General features: G+C 35.4%; 2 protein-coding genes across 4 annotated transcripts; one reads left to right on the forward strand and one right to left on the reverse strand.

Moving 5' to 3' along the window:
* The first annotated feature begins 2,807 nt into the window (after positions 1-2,807).
* Positions 2,808-8,215, forward strand: LOC105146592 (RNA polymerase II-associated protein 1). 2 transcript variants are annotated; one of them, XM_011056949.2, is made up of 9 exons: positions 2,808-3,503; positions 3,598-4,300; positions 4,384-4,885; positions 5,043-5,212; positions 5,335-5,494; positions 5,577-5,856; positions 6,081-6,184; positions 6,283-7,620; positions 7,698-8,215. In XM_011056949.2, the coding sequence occupies exons 1-8, from the start codon at positions 3,060-3,062 to the stop codon at positions 7,616-7,618; spliced, it is 3,699 nt and encodes a 1,232-aa protein (XP_011055251.1). In that variant the 5' UTR covers positions 2,808-3,059; the 3' UTR covers positions 7,619-7,620; positions 7,698-8,215. The 2 variants fall into 2 exon arrangements, with proteins under 2 accessions (XP_011055251.1, XP_087261809.1); XM_087405683.1 differs by having other exon boundaries at positions 6,283-7,702.
* Positions 7,646-18,598, reverse strand: LOC105146593 (CB1 cannabinoid receptor-interacting protein 1). 2 transcript variants are annotated; one of them, XR_846208.2, is made up of 3 exons: positions 18,181-18,598; positions 9,502-9,958; positions 7,646-8,767 (listed from the first exon to the last, which is right to left on the reverse strand). XR_846208.2 is itself a non-coding variant. In XM_011056950.2 (2 exons), exons 1-2 carry the CDS (start codon positions 18,354-18,356, stop codon positions 9,634-9,636), a joined length of 501 nt encoding a protein of 166 aa, XP_011055252.1. In that variant the 5' UTR covers positions 18,357-18,598; the 3' UTR covers positions 7,646-9,633. The 2 variants fall into 2 exon arrangements, 1 of the variants encoding a protein (XP_011055252.1); XM_011056950.2 differs by having other exon boundaries at positions 7,646-9,958.
* Positions 18,599-18,652: the final 54 nt, after the last annotated feature.

An 18,652-nucleotide genomic window follows, 5' to 3' on the forward strand; every position in this document is an offset into this window, starting at 1 on the left:
AATACATATTTATGTATGTATAGATGTGTTATTTTAAAGAAGCAAAGATCAAAACTATATTTATTTTAAATACAATCCGCTTAACACAAACTAATAGTAACATTACGACATTATTACAATTTCTTGCTAAACATTGTTATGTATAACATGTGTTATATTCCATTTATATTGTTGTGTGGAAAATTATCTTGACAGGATGTTTTCAATTTGATGATATAAATTGACACAAGTGACGTTCTATCTTTGTTACTCACTAGACTGCATTCTAAAACGTAACTACAGTAACCGAAACTCTATAGTTATGTGACGTTAATTATAGAATTTTGGTTACTGTAGTTATGATTTAAAACGCATCCCTGAATGTTAGAAAGATAGAATAGGCCTGTCTTTTTCCAGGACTGAATTTCTTACATGGTTCATTTTCTCTTCAAGGCTATGTTCAGATTCCCACCCAAGTGCCACCCAGATATAACTCCATCCTTATCATTTACCAAACATTAAACAAGAAAGATATGACACACGGAAAACATCCAGATAGGAATTCGCACACGCTCTAATGTGAAAAGAAAAAAAGGAAGATAAACTGTACAAGAAAGTATGGAAAATGAATAGAACTAATCATAGTTGATTTGTGTCGCTAAGAGTAGTATTCATATTCTTATATTTAAGACTGTCTTAAATACAGTCTTAAGATGCTAATACAGCTCTCTAATTGGTTTCGTGACTTCTTATTCTTAAGACTGTACTTGAGATGATCTTGAATATAAAATTCGACTATGAATACCGGACTATGAATCGGTACATTGCAGGGTCGTGAAGCTTTGAAACGTTCCACCGTGAGCGCATGTTACACTCATATAAGACATCATATGTTGAAATTCGTGAAATCACATGAAACAAATCATATAAACAGCACGTTGCCAGCACAACGTTATGTTATGTTGCAGCAGCATATTGACTGCATGATGAATTATATAAATTTTGTTTTTTTGAAAGAATGCGCTAAGTGCATGATTCTATTACGGTGTGCAAAATTTTTATTAATTTTCATCTTGAAGTCAATTATAGAAACTCTTCAAGGCATCATCATCAATGGCTGCATGCAACGAATCCAACTATGTTGAGTGAACGCTCGCTGTTTGATGTATTCTTTTATCATCCAATCTGCATTTTAAATCAGCATTTTAGACCTTTCTCTAGGTGTAACAAAAAATCAAACGACAAAAAGCGATGAGATGTGCAATGCAGACGCTATTCTTCTGAAAATAAAAATATTTTAAGAACTAAGGAAACGGTATCGTCTTCCACCACCTTGAGATAGACAGCTTGGCGCGATTTTTTTTTTTAAGTGGTTTCCTCAGTAGGTCTAATGCAATATTTTATAAAAAAAAAGGAAAAATTTTTCACTGAGAATTTCTAATCATATTGCGCCTTTTATTCCGTTCGATGTAGTTTTTTAAACACAAGTAATTGAATTCGTTGTGTCCCTCTAGTGATGATGTGCACTGCTTGAAAATTGGACATTGAATATTTCTGCACGAAATTAGTCACGCGTAAAAGTACCGTGCAATTTCAAGGTTATAACGTGCAGTTTTGTTTTGATGCTGATAATGCAATCGCGCATACGGAAGAAATCTACGTGCGAGAATGGAACGGACACAAAAATTCAGCACAAAACCCGAGCAGCACCGTGCATTTTTAAAGTTATAGCACGCAGTTTTGTTTTAATATTAGCACTGTAATATAATTTGAAGCTGTAACAAAAACTGACGACATTGATTTGCACAATATTTGTATAATATCTAAATCATAAAAAGCATAGCTATGACATTTACATGGCTAGTTATCTGGGTATATATTTATAAGACCATCTTAAGTATAGTTTTAAGATATCGTGAACCAATCAGACAATCGTATTAACATCTTAAAACATTACTTATAAATATCATCTTAAATGAAGAAAGTATTCATGACTGCGATAATAATCAGCATCTATCGTATATTTTATAATTCCTATATATTATTATAGGAACTAATTCTTATATTATACAGGATGATTTTAATATATTTCGTCACCATCATGAGTAGGTAGAGTGAATCAAACTGAGTTGAAAAGTCCTCTATCATTTTGCAATTTTCGCAATAGTTAACAAGATATTAATTAAATACTAAAAATTGCCAAATATTGGTCTTGAATAATTTTTTATTCAAATACTATCAACTTTACAGAAAAGCTGCAAGAGACAAAAATCATTTATTTTCTTCTCATACAGTTCTAACAATTTTTTCAGAATTTTTTAATACCGTATTTTCTTCTGTTGGTAAAAATAAGAAAATGCACTAAAAAGTTGATAAAAAATTCTGAAAAAATTCTTTTCTATAAAGTTGATAATATTTGAGTAAAAAATTATTCAAGACCAATATTTGGCAATTTTTAGTAATTAATATCTTGTTACCTATTGCGAAAATTGCAAAATGGTAGAGGACTTTTCGACTCAGTTCGATTCACTTTATCATGAATGACGAAATATGTTAAAATTACTCTGTATATATAGGAAAACTGAGGAACACTATGCTATTTTCCATTATGCCTAGATAAATAAAGTTATGAGCTAAAATGAAGTTAATTTCTCCTTATATCCGAACCAAAAATATATAAAGATGAATATAGAAAATGAAAAGAAATGAATACATTTAATTTATTTGTAAGAATTTCTGAGAACAATTCATCAAGAATATTCCTCGAGCTAGGATTCTCAATAATCGTCGGTAATACTTTTCCTATGGATGGTAAATGCAGTCGTTTTGTGGTGTTAAAAGTGTAGGTTCATCTCGATGCCGCAGGAATGCGTCATGTTTGATCACGTTGCATCTGGTGAGTCAATTCAGTTAATCATGAAATAACATGCGATGACAATGTTTACAAATTGTTACGTCGCAGAAATGTCGCGATAATGTTTCTTACGAACTGCAATTATTGAGTTTCAATTTGCGGGTCCTCTGTTGCAATATATGATTATAAACTATTGAAAATAACAGAGGTTATAACAACCTGAGAAATGGCTGATGAAGTTGAGTTGAAGAGGCCTAGAGCGAATGACGATGAGGAGGAGCTTCTGCGCCAGCAGGAAGAATTCCTGAAGGCAAAGCAACCGCCGGCCGTGAAGGTAACAAATCTAAGGAATTCTACCAATGCTTCAGGTGCTTCAAGATCGCGATTCTCGAGTCTGAGACAGTCTAAGGTGAAGCAAGATGTAGTATCCACTTCACAAGGCAGCGGAGAGATGATAAATCCGGTCATGAAAGACAAGATTCAGGATACAAAAGGAAAATTGCAGGATATGGTACAGAATATACCAGCAATATCGTCGAATATAATACTTGGCAATATCATGGAGAGGAAATTTAATATCAAGGAATATGAATTTAACGACAACTGCGTTTCTACAGCAGTCGAGCTTCCTGAGATTTATGGATCTAATGATATGTCACTTATGAACAAGGTATGTCTGATCAAAACATATTATAAAAATCTCTGATATTTTAAATATCTCTGATATTTTTTTTAAGTCAACTCATTTTGTTATTCTTTTGTAGAATGATAGTAAGCAGAGTTTATTCTCGCAGAAATTTCTCTCAGGAAAATTAAAATCTGTGAGAGACAATTGCGTGAAAATTCATACGGACGAATCTTCCCATTGCAATAAAGAAGAAAACATTATGACAAAGTATAATTTATTTCAAATTTACAAAGAAAATTCGCTAAAACTAGCACAAATGAGCGAAGCAGAGATATTAAAGGAAAAAAGGAAGCTTGAGGAGACTCTTGATCCTAAGATAATACAGTTTTTAAGAAATAAAAAAAATAAATCTATAGAAAAGTCAATCAAACAGAATAGGCAACTTGATGCTTCAGTTGTGAACAAAACTGCAGTGGTTACAGAAGTGTCCAATGATAAAAAGGTAAAGCTTTCATCAAATGATAATGAAGAAATGGACTGTGAGACTGATGTAACAAGTACTTCAAGCGCAAAAGAAACAACAATGGATACAGAAATATCTAGTAACAAAAAGATAAAATTGTCTTCGGATAATGTAGATACAAAAATGGATTGCGAAGATGGCACTTTGAGCATACCGGACTCCTCTAAAGAAATATTTAAAGAAAGTAAACAGAAAGGATGGCTCCATATGAACACTCCTGAACCAGAAAAGTTAAAGTGGATGGAAGACTTGCCGGAAAAGGAGAAAGACGAGACCTTGCCAGACAAAGAATACAATGCGAGATTTGATTTTAATGGTAAGTAACATATCAATTCATTTTGCTACGATATTGATTATATTTATCTTTTATTTCTATCATTCATTTTTTTATATTTTTAGGTCTTTTATTGCCATATAAGGATGAGAGCTTAACCGTAAACAAAGGCCTCTATCATCACGGAGAGGAACCCGAACGTCCCGGATACTCCTTTCAAGAATTGCTGCAATTGAGCAGGTCTTCCAATCAACAGCAACGGTGTACAGCCCTTACCACCTTGGCCAATATCATGGAGAAAACGCGCAGGGGTTGGTATGACAAGGCCTTGCATCCAGCACCACTGACTGCACTCAGTCAAAAGAATATCCTGCTGCTGCTGAGGTTCTCATTGGATGACTCGTCGGTAGTCGTGGTCACGGCAGCTCTGCAAGCTCTCAGAGCTTTTCTGGTCAGCGAGGCGGACGAGGTATGCTTGGACAGACTGTACGGATTCGAAGGATACATAGAACCCACCCTGACACCTCAACTTGAAGACAACGATACAAGTAGTCTGAAGGATCACGAGTTGGCGCAATTGGATGCCGTGGTTGTGTTACTAAGATCGGATTTCTTATTGAGAATTAGGTATACGTATAACTTTGTTATTATATTTTTCTGTTAAATATTTATAATGCTTGGAAATAGGTTTTTTTTTAATTTTATGATTTTTAGTTATGTTTTTATTTGATTCTTCTTTAAATATGTAAAATAAATAAGCTAATTTAGATGTAATCATTTGTAGATACATTTTAAGTGCGATGCATCCACCACCTGTTGGAGTAATGTGTGCTTTAGAAATACTTATCCGTCTCGCGAGACATTCACACATAACGGCATTGAATATCTCGTCCACGCCATATTTGTTAGACATTATCATTCAAAATTTTATACCGTTGTCTACAGACCGACTAGGTAAATTATGCTTAAAATAATACATAAAAACGTATTATCTTTAAATAAGTTTAAGTAAATCTAAAATTTATTTGACAAATAATTATTGATAGATTATTTAAAGAGCCTGGAATTTTTTACAGCAATGCAGGATGAGATAAATAATGTTTACGGGATTCCTGTAGTTACAGCGATTAAATTATGTCGCGTTCTCGTCACGTATGGCAAGAAGCCCATCGCACAGAAATTAGATAACTTTAAAATTATCCAAGCCATTCTAACGTATATTAGCAGCGAGACAGGGTAAGCTTTCCTATATATCTGTACACATATTTATTTATTAAATATACATATTTATTTTATTAAATATATAATATTTTGATAGGAAAGATCACATAAATCTCAGCATTGAGAGCCTGCGGCTCTGGCGAATATTATTGCATTACAAAGTAGGTTTAGACAGTGTTACGGGTGCCCAGTTAACTCTCATATCACAACTACAGCTGTTATTAAGTAATCATGATATTCAAAACACATCCGAGTTGGCGTGCGAACACGCCGCGGCGTTGATTGCTATAGCAAGTCACGAAAAAATGTTCAAACCAAACATTTCTACATTGCTAATGAAGTGGAGTACGCAGTTTTCGTCTGTGTCTAATCCAACGGTGAGAACAATTATTGATCTATTTGTAATAATTTAATTAGTTTCTCATTAGTATAGATCTAATTAGTTTATCAAGTAGGTATTATGAAGAAATAATTATTTAATAAATATTAAAAAATATTAAGACTATATTTATTTCTTGGTATGCTTTTTTTATTAATTTGACTTTATTATCTTAACACTTATCAATATTCGAGAAGGCATATAAAGTTTTATAAATTTCAGTGGGGTGTTATGAAATTAATTGCGCAGAGTTTATCGGCCGTTGATGAGATATCGGCATTTAAATCAACGTGGCTATCCAACCAACACGTTTTCTTATCTCTTCGGTAAGCGTACTCTTTTTTTTATATTTGGAAACATATATATATATATATATATATATATATATATATAATTTACAATATTTATATTTGTTTTCTTGCAGTTCCAGTTCAAACTTATTAAGCGACAATAACGCGGCTACGGATCGAGAACCGTCCTGTCTTCCCAACTTGGATGTTCTCACAGAGAACGGAGAGTTACAACCGATTGTATCAGTAAATTCGTGCATACCGTTCTTAGCGACAATATTCAATACACTTTACAATAATTCTCGCGTAGCAGAAATTCGTTTGATACTTGAACATCCATCCTTCCTCAAATATATAGAAGATTTGGAAAAGACCGAGTGGAGTTTGGAAAGATCGTGGTTTAGCAGAACGGAGTTATATCTTTTAACAACAGTAGTACGAGCAGTATTTCTCCTTGGAGACACAATTAACAATCGGACAGCTCAAATTGTGTGGAAGATCACCATCAAACTCATCTCGACGTTACCTGCGGACGCCACGGATCACGTGAGGAAGCTCCTTCAAATCGCGTTGTCGAACGAAAAAGTAAATTTGGAGATAATCACCAACGAATTAGCCAAATTAGACCTGACGTCCACGGTAGATCAGATCAAGACAGGCTTGCGTTCCGACGCGACATCGTTGTACGAGAGATACATCGCGGCGAACGGCGATTGGAACCAAGCGGCAATGCCGAAGGACTGGCTCTTCTTACCGCTAGTTCACATATATACAAAGTCCAAAAACGATATCAAGTTGCAGTCGGGAGATAAGGATAGCATTTTAACAGTGCTAAGTCTAGCATTAGTCTTGCCTGATCTCATGGAGAAGCTATCACCTACTTTGAGATTTAGCAGACTGATATTGGTGTACCTGTGTGATACCGTCTACCTGGAAAGCGATGTGGCCATGTTGTTGCTGAATGTCCTGTCGAATCTGCTGAGAAGATATCATGCGCGATTAAACTTCCGAACGGAGCTACCAGGGTTGAGTTCCTTCACTGATCTGTTCACGGCATTGTGCGAGCATTTCTATTCAAATTCGTACGGCGATGACGGTTTCGCTATGATATTGTTGGTGCCAGTGGCGCAACGACACGACCCACACTACCGGAAACTTCTGTGGTCGGAACACGCGGCCGCGTTGCGATACCTAAAACTGTTGCCAGAGAAGCTGGTGTTGCCGTTAAAGGAATATCTCTATCCGGAGGAGGAAGATACATCGCTTATAGAAAGCTACATCACTGCGCTAGTTCGCGATGTAGTCAAAAAGTCGTGGTGTCCAATCCCCTTCATGATCGCGGTACATCACTCGGCGATGTATCTGAAGCGCACGAACGGGCTGGCGATGCGAATGCGTATGCAAGTGGAGAAGTTGAGGAACAGAGATATCGCGGACGCATTGCTGCACTATCTGCCACCGCAATTATGAATGTAAAATAACAAAACAAATGCGACATGTGATTTTTTATATTTATTGTATGTAAATAATGTATATATATTTCTTTTAGAGAGATTTCATACCAGAGTGATCTTTAATTATACACAAATGGATTTTGAACTAAGAATGCCATTCCATGGCACCAATTTTTCGTATAATTAATCAGAGGCGTTATGTAAAGACGTAACTAAAAATGTAGGACGCCTCTGATCAATCGATACGTATTATGCGAAAAATTTGATTTTAAGCGCCATAGGACAAGAAATCGCAGAAAATTCCGAACATTGCATCGGAAACTTAATTTATTGTAAATTCCTTTTCGCCGCCTACATTAGAATGAGTAAGACTCATCGCAGTACGACAAAAATACGCGCGTGTGTATGAATATATACATGCACACGTTTCAAGCCGATACAAACTTTGAAAATAATATTTAATCCGTGTCTCATAGATGACATTTTTTCCTTGTTCTAAATATATCTCTGAAGTTTTAACATATAATCGAGAATCACCCTGTACATGCAATACACTTATACAACTTGTAAAGATAACTTTGTTAATCCATTAAACGAGTAGAGAAAGTAGAAACGACTTGCATAATTACAGTAAGCGTAAAGGCGTTAATTGGTCACTTCGCTGATTGCCAAAGTTTTCGAGTATTAAGATACTTCAAGCTCCTATTGTAGCGCTCTGAGGACGCTTTTAAAATTAACGTACACAATAACGCATATATCAAGACAGAGACGAGTTTTATAATAATTTTATCTTTCGAGAAGTGCAAAGATAAAAAAGAAAAATAAGCAAGAATTATCGTAAATAAAAAATAACATCGAAGCGAAGAATACGCGTAAAAGTGCATCGTACACTTCGATCGCAAAGTTTCACGAAAGCTGACGTCGCACCACTGACACGAGTAGGACTTCTGTCGATGCTTTCAATTATAAAAAAACGCCGTTCTCTTCCTTACCACGGCATATTGCCTCGCGATTGATTCGTATTCACAATTAAGTATTAATCAGAAATCAATGACGCGTGTATGTTCGATACGTAGTACGTATATATACATATGTCGATATGTAAATATCTATTATTAATGTGTTAGAGTTCATTTTCCTATCGTATTAATTCCTGCAGCAATCCCTGGCCAGAGAAAACAATTACAATTAATTATATCTCCCAATTAGATGTTTATAATTTATTTTGCATCGAAAAATTAGCATAACTATTATCGATATTACTGGTTGTGCAATTAATACTGTATTAACGCATAATAGCTCTGGAATTTCTAAATACAAGATAAATTTAAATCCCAATTTAAAAAAATTTTTAAGAATATTATAATGATAATTTAATTAATTAATTTTGTTTAAACAATTTTTTGATATAAAGTTTCGATGTTTCCGATAAAGAAGAAGCCTCAAAAGATCAGACGCCAGGCTTCTTTAAATAACTTAAGCCAACTATTAACGCAATATTGTTAGCCAACTAGTAACGATTAGTCTCAATTATCCATCGATCGTGATAACGCTTCGAAATTTCACAATTTATATTCATCGTACTGAATTGAAAATACTAAAGTTTTTCAATAACTCTCAGAATAACCTGGCGATTAAATTCATCCTAGGGCCAATTTTCGAAGTATTAAGATCATATTTCGGCAAAATTTATATCTATAATTAAATAGAGACAGAATTTTTAGGCTTCTGTTCTTTACATTAATAAAAAAATTATGTATTGTAATTTTTTCAAATTAAAAATCGTGAAATTAGACTCGTTGGTATTATCGTTTCTTTATGCTTATCTTGAAGTTTTCTAGACAAAAGTACCTGGCCTTAATTCAGCCGAACATAAGTCTTGATACAACCTGTATTTACCATTTACGAGCGTAAAGTATTCAGCCGATCGCGTGCGAGAGGCATCGATTGTGGCACTACGCGGTGCGGCGTCGGTTCCTCGCTGTAATGAGCTGGCAACGAGCCGATACCGGTGAAGCTGATGACGTTTCGTTAAGATTCTATGCCGAGCTTTCTGTACGTCTCCCGATCCACCGTGACGAGACGTCCCTCGACGCTAGAACAATCAAGCTCGATGCAGTGCAATCTAGCACCCCACTCGCAGTGGCTCTGATCATCCAATCGGTAGTATTTGATTTGCAGACAAGTGGTCAAGTAGCCGGAACCGAGGACTCTCATGGCGATCGGCAGATCCTCCCGATGACCACGTACACTCGCTGGGATATCTTTAGTGCTGTGATAAGCGCTGTAAGCACACGCCGCTGTGTTCCTTGCTCGTTCAACCGTCTCCACTTGTTTGCCACCGATACTCAGGAACCTGAAAAAATAACAGAAATTTTAGAAAAATACGTTCTGTAGAGTTTCTCTTGAAAAATACATCCGTAAAATATGTATTGGATTACATTGAGTTGAAACAAAAATTTATAACGCGACGCACTTCAAAAAATTCACGTAACTCTAACTTTATTAAAAGTAAACAAAATTTAAAAAAGGATTTTAAAGCTTATAATCTCTACTTTTATAATAAAAGATCACTTATATCTTCTGAGTTTCTGTGAATTTGATCATTTTTACATGTAAAAAACTACGAACTGGAAAATGGGGAATTTTCTTCTCAATTTTATGTCCTGTGCCCAAAGAAAAGGACTTTGCATACTTCTTATGGAAATGAGATTCCAAATCAAATTGAAATTTTGATATGATATGGATTTTGGCTCGTTAATTAAAAGTTACAATAATCAAATGTTTTATATATTATTAGGTGTACAACTTTGCTTCCGCCATTTTTTTCCGAAATTCGAGGCTTTATTGTAAAAAACTGGTTATACATTTATGATTCAAAGTATTGTCCATCGCTGACCACTACTTTCTCCCATCTTTCGGGCAGCATATGAATCCCGCGTCGGAAAAACTGGTCATCTTTTGAGGCGATCCACGAATCGATCCAATTTTTTACTTTTTCATAAGACCGGAAGTGCTGGTCAGCCAGGTCGTGTGCCATTGATCGAAACAAGTGATAGTCAGAGGGAGCAACGTCTGGAGAATACGGCGGGTGGGATAGGACTTCCCATTTCAGCGTTTCCAAGTATGTCTTGACCACTTTCGCAACATGGGGTCGAGTATTGTCATGCTGTAAAATCACTTTATCGTGTCTCTCGTTGTATTGCGGCCATTTATCTTTCAATGCTCGGCTCAAACGCATCAATTGCGTTCGATACTGATCGCCTGTGATTGTTTCAGTCGGTTTTAACAGCTCATAATACACTACGTCGAGCAGGTCCCACCAAATACAGAGCATGACCTTGCCGTGAATATTCGGTTTGGCCGTCGACGTGGAAGCATGGCCGGAACTCCCCATGATTTTCTGCGCTTGGGGTTATCGTAATAAACCCATTTTTCGCTCCCAGTCACAATGCGATGCAGAAATCCCTTCCGTCTTTGCCTTTCAAGCAGCTGTTCACAAGCAAACAAATGCCGTTCAATATCTCTCGGCTTCAACTCGTACGGTACCCAATTTCCTTGTTTTTGAATTATTCCCGTGATTCTCAATCATGCAGAAACTCAACTTTGTTGAGTTACTCCCAATGATTCTGCAAGCTCCTCTTGCGTTTGATTCTGATCTTCTTCGAGTAATGCCTCTAATTCTTTGTCTTCGAATTTTTTTGGCTGTCCAGAGCGAGGCTTGTCTTCAACGCTGAAATCTCCATTCTTGAAACGTCAAAATCATTCCCTACATGATTTATCAGTTGGAGCAGTGTCACCATAAACTTCGACAAGCATTCGATGGCCTTCAGCTGCACTTTTCTTCCAATTAAAGCAGAAAATTAAAACCTCCCGCAAATGGTGCTTGGTTAACACAAAATTCGACATTTCAAACACAGTAAAAATCAAGGTTTTTGTATGAAATTCAAAGCAATATAAACTGAATATTATTAGCAGATGTCCAATCTCTCTGAAAACGCCAAAATCGGCTGAATTCACTATGAATCATTCACAACAGCTGGAGTCATCTTTTGGAAAACGGACCGAACTAATTTGTACTCCCAATAAAATTTCAATCAATCAGGGTTTTCAAGAAGTGTGCAGAGTCCTTTATGAAAATTTTCAACTTACTCACGTGAAAACTTAAAATTTTCCCTACATAAATCTCGTTTTTAGATAACGTTCCTAAAATTTTTTTGTTACTGAATTATTGCGGATTAAGTAAAAGAAATATTTTGATTTTGATAGCTCATGATTTCTTTAAAAATCGTAATTAAAAAAAGATTTTTAAAGCTGAAACTTTGCTCTATATCAAATAGTATTATTGTCAAGTTTGAAAAACATGTGGATATGAATATAAATAAAGTAGCTAACTTTTGTTTCAATATTTTTCATTATATTATTTCTTTTATTTTTATAGATATTTTCTATTTCCTCTACGGTACGCCTTAAAAGGAATTGTACTGAATTTCATAATTTCATGCATATAAATTAATTCTTACAAATTAGATTAAAGAATCATATTAAAATACTGTTTTTTATTATATTTAATTAGATCATTATTATTCAAGTAATTTAAAATCTAAAATAATAGCTGAATGTTACAATGAAGAAATAAAGAGACAAAGAGATGTACGTCTTTATAATGACGAACGGAGAAGATAATTTATTGCACTTCCTCACGCTTGCATTCTGCTGGATGACCTATTTCTTCACAACACAAAGCTGGTTATTTATTTGTAAAAGGACATCATTTGCTTATTCGATATATTGACTGTCTAAAAAGTGAGAAAGTCGACAAAAGTTCGAACGAGTGCAGCGGAAATGACGCGAGTCAATGTGCGATGAACGCGATGAACGCGCGCTTCATAACGTGGTGAAACTCTTCTTTTTAGAAGCGAAAATAGATGTTTTGCGTAGCACAATCGTTGCCATGTGTGTGTACTTTGGTAATATTTTTCCTACGTCTGGCATAACATCAAGATAAACGAATCAACGATTATTATGTATACCAATAACATTCCTATAAGTCAACTCGTAAAAATTTATCAGTTTATAAAGTTTAGAAATAGCAATCTGAATTGGCAAGAATAACATAAATCAAAATGTGTATGTCAAGCCCTTTCATCCAAGAATTTTGTTCAAACATATCGAACACTTTGAATCAATCTTATAACAAATTAATCAATCTGGTATCCTTTCATGGATTAAAACAAATCATTTTTACACAGTAAAAACAAAAACTACATATTTTATTTGAAGAAGAATTACATAATAAATAAAATGTGATCATATACTATAATGAATAATCTTTAAAACATTTATTATACTTCTTAATCCCTTCTTACGCTGACTATCTAATTAGCTTTGACTTATCATTAATAACTAAAAGCGCTTACAATTATTGAATAAAGAGTTCAAGGATGATTACTTAATCCTGACTGTATAAACTACATTTGTTAGAATCATGTTTGCAAGTGGCTGATCGTTTTTGCTCTACTTCAATCCTGATCGCAGATTTGGATCTTACGACAGATTGGTATTCTTGGACGCTTTGATGCTTTAGATTGACAGATATATATCTATATATCTTCAAAACTAGTTCCTGATATGAATACGAGGCACACGACTAACTTTATTTTTAGAGTTATCACGAAGGCGACGACAAAAGTTCGCGCAAATGACCTGCGTGTGTGATCGTGTATCAGTTGCGTGCATCAGCTTATCGCCTGAGATAAACAACCACAAGAATCAGATCGCTATATCTAGAAAACGAATCTGTAAATCCTGCTTGCACGAAAAATGGAGCAGACAATGTATAATACACAAAGAATGTAATGTAAGTAATTTTCGAAGAAACACTTTGAGACACTTTCTCGTAGATCAATTTTTTATAACATAAGCGGAAACTTTTATATGGTGCATATGCAAATTCCACGGGCCAAATATTCCAAATATCTAGCACGTAGAATTCCTCATGTCAGATTTGAAAAAGAAAAACTGAAATTTGTACAGATTTTAACAAATGTAGAATGGAAATAAATAATGATGCGAGTCCTGAAGACTGAATAACGGCAATAATGCACAAAGAGTTTGCACAATCATTAAATATAAATATTTTAACGACGAGTTTATTTGTAAAAGTTCTCGAGAAACATACTTTGCGATTTCAACTTAATAATAAGATTCATTTATATTTATTATACCTGCATAAAGTATATATATATATATATACATTTGTATACATATGAAAAAAAAAATCGATCCGTCATTTACTAATCTCTCCCTTCTGAGGTTCCATATGCCAAAAAATTACAAGCCTCCTACGTATAGAATTGCTCAATTAACTTAAAATTGGCGACATTAAAGAAATGAAATAAAAATTCTGTAATGAAGAGAACATTAAAAAATATATATATTGTACATATTACATAATATTTTATATTGCATTTTATATTGCATAAAATAAGAGAAATTTTATATTTCATTTCATAAAAGTATTATGATAAATTAAGGACTTGAAAACATGAGAGAGAGAGATTTATACGAGTTGGAAAAATTTCACAAGTTTCCAAAACAAGATCTCGCGCAGATCTAAACGGACACAGATGTCTTACGGGATGCATCACCAGGTTTAAAGATTAAAAATGCATATCCCAAGAGCTGCATCTAAAATAAGAGATGAGCCGAAACGGAATTGCAGTCGTGGACTAGCATCTAAAGGCGCGCTTACGGTCGATATAGCATTATCATTCATAAAAAATGCAATACCCGTCGACTCGTAACATCATAAGCTTGTCAATGTGTCCACATTTCATGTCCTCCTGCCTTACTTCCGTCCATAAGGAATTATATTACTGCGGGAAAACAAGGACGGCAAACTTTATGACGCTCATTACAAAACTTTTAATCGCTCGATTTTATATTTAAGCTTCCCCGCGCGAGGAGGTAATAACAGACGTTCGCAATAATTAATCGAATGTAACAGATGACGTGTACATCATTGAAACGAATTAATCGTTAGTCCGCTTTCAGTAGGGACACATATATGAAGTATCCCTCCGTTCTCGCGCTGGGGAATGGATTGTCGTATCGTTCGTCACGACTAAAATCGAAAAGCAGGCCATGCTGCAAGAGTGCATCGCGTGATTCAAACTAATGAAATCCGCGCGGTTGTTTAAAATTCCACGAGATTTTGGCGATAGCGACGGATGGGGAGAGCCGGATTTTCCTCCCATCGGTAGAAGGAAAGGGGATTTTTCATTGTCCGAAAAATAACAAAGGGAAACTGCTCCATTTCTGCCGTGCCGCGGCACGCGAGCCCCTTTCGTGACTTCTCAAAGATCACGCGGACACTTCCGAATTCGTGATTATGTCGGGAAGTAGCTGAAATATTTATGCGCATCGCGTAATCTCCATATTCGATTTCGAGTTCAACGTGTGCAAATCACGTGCAAATCGCGCCTGTATCGCCGTAAATCATTCGTGGAATGTTGCATTGACAACAAAAAAGTAACAGGTTTAATTATTAACAACCTCTACCACTTGCAGTCGCTTTAGAGCTCAATTATCGAATGGAAGCTATCACACTGAATTCCTTATACCTTTTTGATCCTCGTATCGATCGTAAGTTCCTACATTGTTATCTCTAACTTCCAGTCTTTAAGTCTTTTGTATCGAATATCAAAGATTAGATGAACGATAATTTCGTTTTAATTCCAGCAAACTCAGCGTCTCAATTTTCCCGTCGGCGACAGCTGATATTTCTCATCTTACAGATCATCCCGATATACTATACTGTACTTATATAGTCGCATATCTTCCACGGTGAAAACGTAATTACGATTTATTGCCACAATTACGATGCGATCGTTCTCCATGTGATATTTATCGGGGATTTCTCTTACCGGGAGATAATCGCAATTATATATACCCGGGCAATATTTCAAGCCTGAGCCCGGTGATTGAATTCATGACACACATTCATTAAGTAGCGCACAAGATCGCGGTGGTATATAAAAATGATACATTCATCATGTTTCAGCGCTTCCGCGATAAGACGGTCCCGGTGTCGTGTACGACAAGTTGATCGTCCACGTTGTATCCCTCATCAGCGGGGCTTGGGTTGTGTCATCGATCAACCAATTATAACCAGCACGTGAGCTGCACGAGTGCAAAATCACGATCGATTCCCCGAGACTGGGGGACGAGTTTTACAGTTCAAGGCGATAACACGTCCGTCTTTCTCGCGCCCGCCTAGGTCGGGGCAATCGGTGTCATTGCAGCTGGTGTACTCGCATACGTTTAAAACCTACCCTCTCCTCGAGTCACCCACTTCGCCGATTCCAGGATTATGTACTCGCTCGTGATCGTTTAGAAACTGCGCGCAGGTATAGTTATCTCGCGACAAGATCACGTATATGTACATGTAATGCGGTCTCGCGTTCTATAAAAGCGACGAGGAAGGAACGTAATGCCTCTCGATGTGCTTCAATACCTAATTGCCCTGTGCAAATCCGCTCGTGTCGATTTAAACGGCTGGCTGCACGATTGTCGTCGTTCATACATGCTTATTTGACTTTAAGTCCGCAAATTTGCTTCGACCTGAGTTTAATCCTTAATGTTGTCGGTACGTTTTGCAAGTTTAAGCGCGACCCCGTTTGTTCCGCGGATATTAAATTTCTCAATTTGTACAGAAAAATTTCACGATGCAATATAATATAAAATAAAATAAATAAGGTGTTTGCGTAATATTAAACTTTTGCATTAATTGACATCTACGATAATCTATCGAAATCTCGATATAAATCTTGTCGATTCTGATTTATTTATCTGTCGAAAAATTCTAATCTTTTATTTAAATAAAAGTTTCAATATTTTAATTGAAATATTTTTAATTTTTTAATTTTCTCACTATTACTATTTCAGATTGTGACAGAAGCGAGAAAATAACACAATAAAAGTTCTTGCAAATTATATTAATATGGAAATTTAATAAAACACTGTTTACAATTGATAAAACCGTTTTTGTAAAATACATATTGGGTGGATCCATATATTCGTTCGGTTTTTGAAGGTAAAACCAGTTTTTTTCAAAGAATGAATTTTAATCGATGATATGATTCTCCGTTTTTACACTACTATTAGGTGTTGGAATTAATTCGTAGCGTTTTTTAATGAAAGAATGTTATTTATTTCACATGAGCATTAAAAAATACATTAATGAAAGTACTTCCCATCACTTGTAAAACGCTACGAATTAATTCCAACACCTAATAACAAAAACCGAACGAATATATGGATCCACCCAATATAATAAAACTGAAAATTCTCCTTTTGTTTCGTCAATAAATAATTATACATCTGAAAACAAATTATACATAATAAAAAATGAAATAAATTATTTCGTGGCTATGACAAAATATCAAATTAATAATATATGGAAATAAATATGATTTAATAATTTGTAGAAATAAATATGATTTTATTTCTGCCTGAAACAAAGGATAGTTTTTGATATATATTTTATAATCTATTCGATAGCAAATATTGTTTTATTTCCCGATGTAATATATTGTAAATATTATCTTATTGAAAAATATTTTTTATATAAAAATATTCCTATTTAAATACTATTTGCAAACATTTTGTTTTTTTGCTTCTACGTCACGATTTGAGATAATAATGGTGAATAAATAGGAGCTTTAATATTATTCAGTTTTATTTTTAAAACAACTGGATAGCAAAAAAATGTAATTAGAATTTATCGTAAAATTAATAATAAAAATGTCTGTCGACCTAGAGATTCTATTTCAGTACGCCGAAGAAAATTCTTGCAAAACGAATCGTCGACAAAATTTCACTCGCAATAAGGCGAAATATTTAATACAGATTAGTTATTCTTCTATTCGTTAGATACTCACGAAAGTAAACATTATTCCGTAACTGAGATTATTTTTAGTATTATGGCTAAGTTGGCATTATTAGTGATTCTATATCTGAACATATAGAGAAACTATAATCCTTCTCGTCCCTGGAGCATAGAAACTCAGACGTTGAAATTTATCGCCGGCTCCTATCCCACCTTTGCGCTGAAAATGATCGTATAAATTTCTAATAAACTACTATTAGTCGAATGGGGACTTTTTTGCAGTAGTTTATAGTCCCCTTAACGCTCCGTAATGTTTATTTGATATACTTCAAATAAGATGAAATAATTCAGCGTTACATGGACCATAAATTATATAACTAAGAATTGTTCTAGATATACATAGATATACTGCAGATTCTAAATATATTAAAGTTTGGTCAATAGAGTTAAATTGTCATTATGTAATCAAATTATAACAGGAACGATACGTCTAGATATATTCGTGATTTGATACACGTTTACTTTTCTCAAGTAGAACTAAATAATACTTGTCGGCAAATCATCGATCATCGAGATCACGCAATATGAGGTCCCACTGTCTTCCTACAGAAAGAAAATCTGACATCTAATTTAAGTACGAGAGGAAAAGGAGAGGTAATGTATAACTGCACATTCACTGTACCCACTGCAACAATTGCGGCGGCTTGAAGCTAATATCGAGTCGGTAGGTCGTGTCGCAGCTCAGCTTCACCGTCTTCAGCTGCCGGAACCTGGCAGATGTCTCCATCTTGCAAAAGACTGGACCGGCACCTGGTTCCTTCTTGAGGGACAAAGTCACACGAAAATGTCCATCGGCCCCCATTTAGCCGCCGCTTAAACATCCCATAATAATTATTTCTAAGTCTTGGTGAGTTGGTGCCCCAGAGAAGATATCGAACGGCCGGTATGTACCAGACACGCGGTATCACCGGTGGTGCCGCGCAACGACGTCCTATCCGACGCACCGGTATGTACTATCGGCGAGCCGCAAGAAGAAGAGGCGGTGCAACCTGCGCCGCGGGCGTCGCGACGCTCACTGATCCGCCAAACGTCGGTTTGACGTTTACGACGCCGGCCGGCTCGGTGGCTTTCCTTCTTTTTCTCGTGTGTATCTTCTTC

Source organism: Acromyrmex echinatior, chromosome 1, assembly GCF_024713525.1.
Source record: "Acromyrmex echinatior isolate Ae372 chromosome 1, ASM2471352v2, whole genome shotgun sequence".
Taxonomy (NCBI): Eukaryota; Metazoa; Arthropoda; class Insecta; order Hymenoptera; family Formicidae; genus Acromyrmex; species Acromyrmex echinatior.

What these genes read in the sequence shown, in the direction of transcription:
- LOC105146593 (XM_011056950.2), bottom strand. Translation starts at nt 18,356, where the DNA reads ATGGGGGCCGATGGACATTTTCGTGTGACTTTGTCCCTCAAGAAGGAA. An exon ending in AAGCCGCCGCAATTGTTGCA is followed by an intron (nt 9,959 to 18,180) that starts GTGGGTACAGTG and finishes TTATTTTTTCAG; the next exon opens with GTTCCTGAGTATCGGTGGCA.
- LOC105146592 (XM_011056949.2), top strand. Translation starts at nt 3,060, where the DNA reads ATGGCTGATGAAGTTGAGTTGAAGAGGCCTAGAGCGAATGACGATGAG. An exon ending in ATATGTCACTTATGAACAAG is followed by an intron (nt 3,504 to 3,597) that starts GTATGTCTGATC and finishes ATTCTTTTGTAG; the next exon opens with AATGATAGTAAGCAGAGTTT. An exon ending in TGCGAGATTTGATTTTAATG is followed by an intron (nt 4,301 to 4,383) that starts GTAAGTAACATA and finishes TTATATTTTTAG; the next exon opens with GTCTTTTATTGCCATATAAG.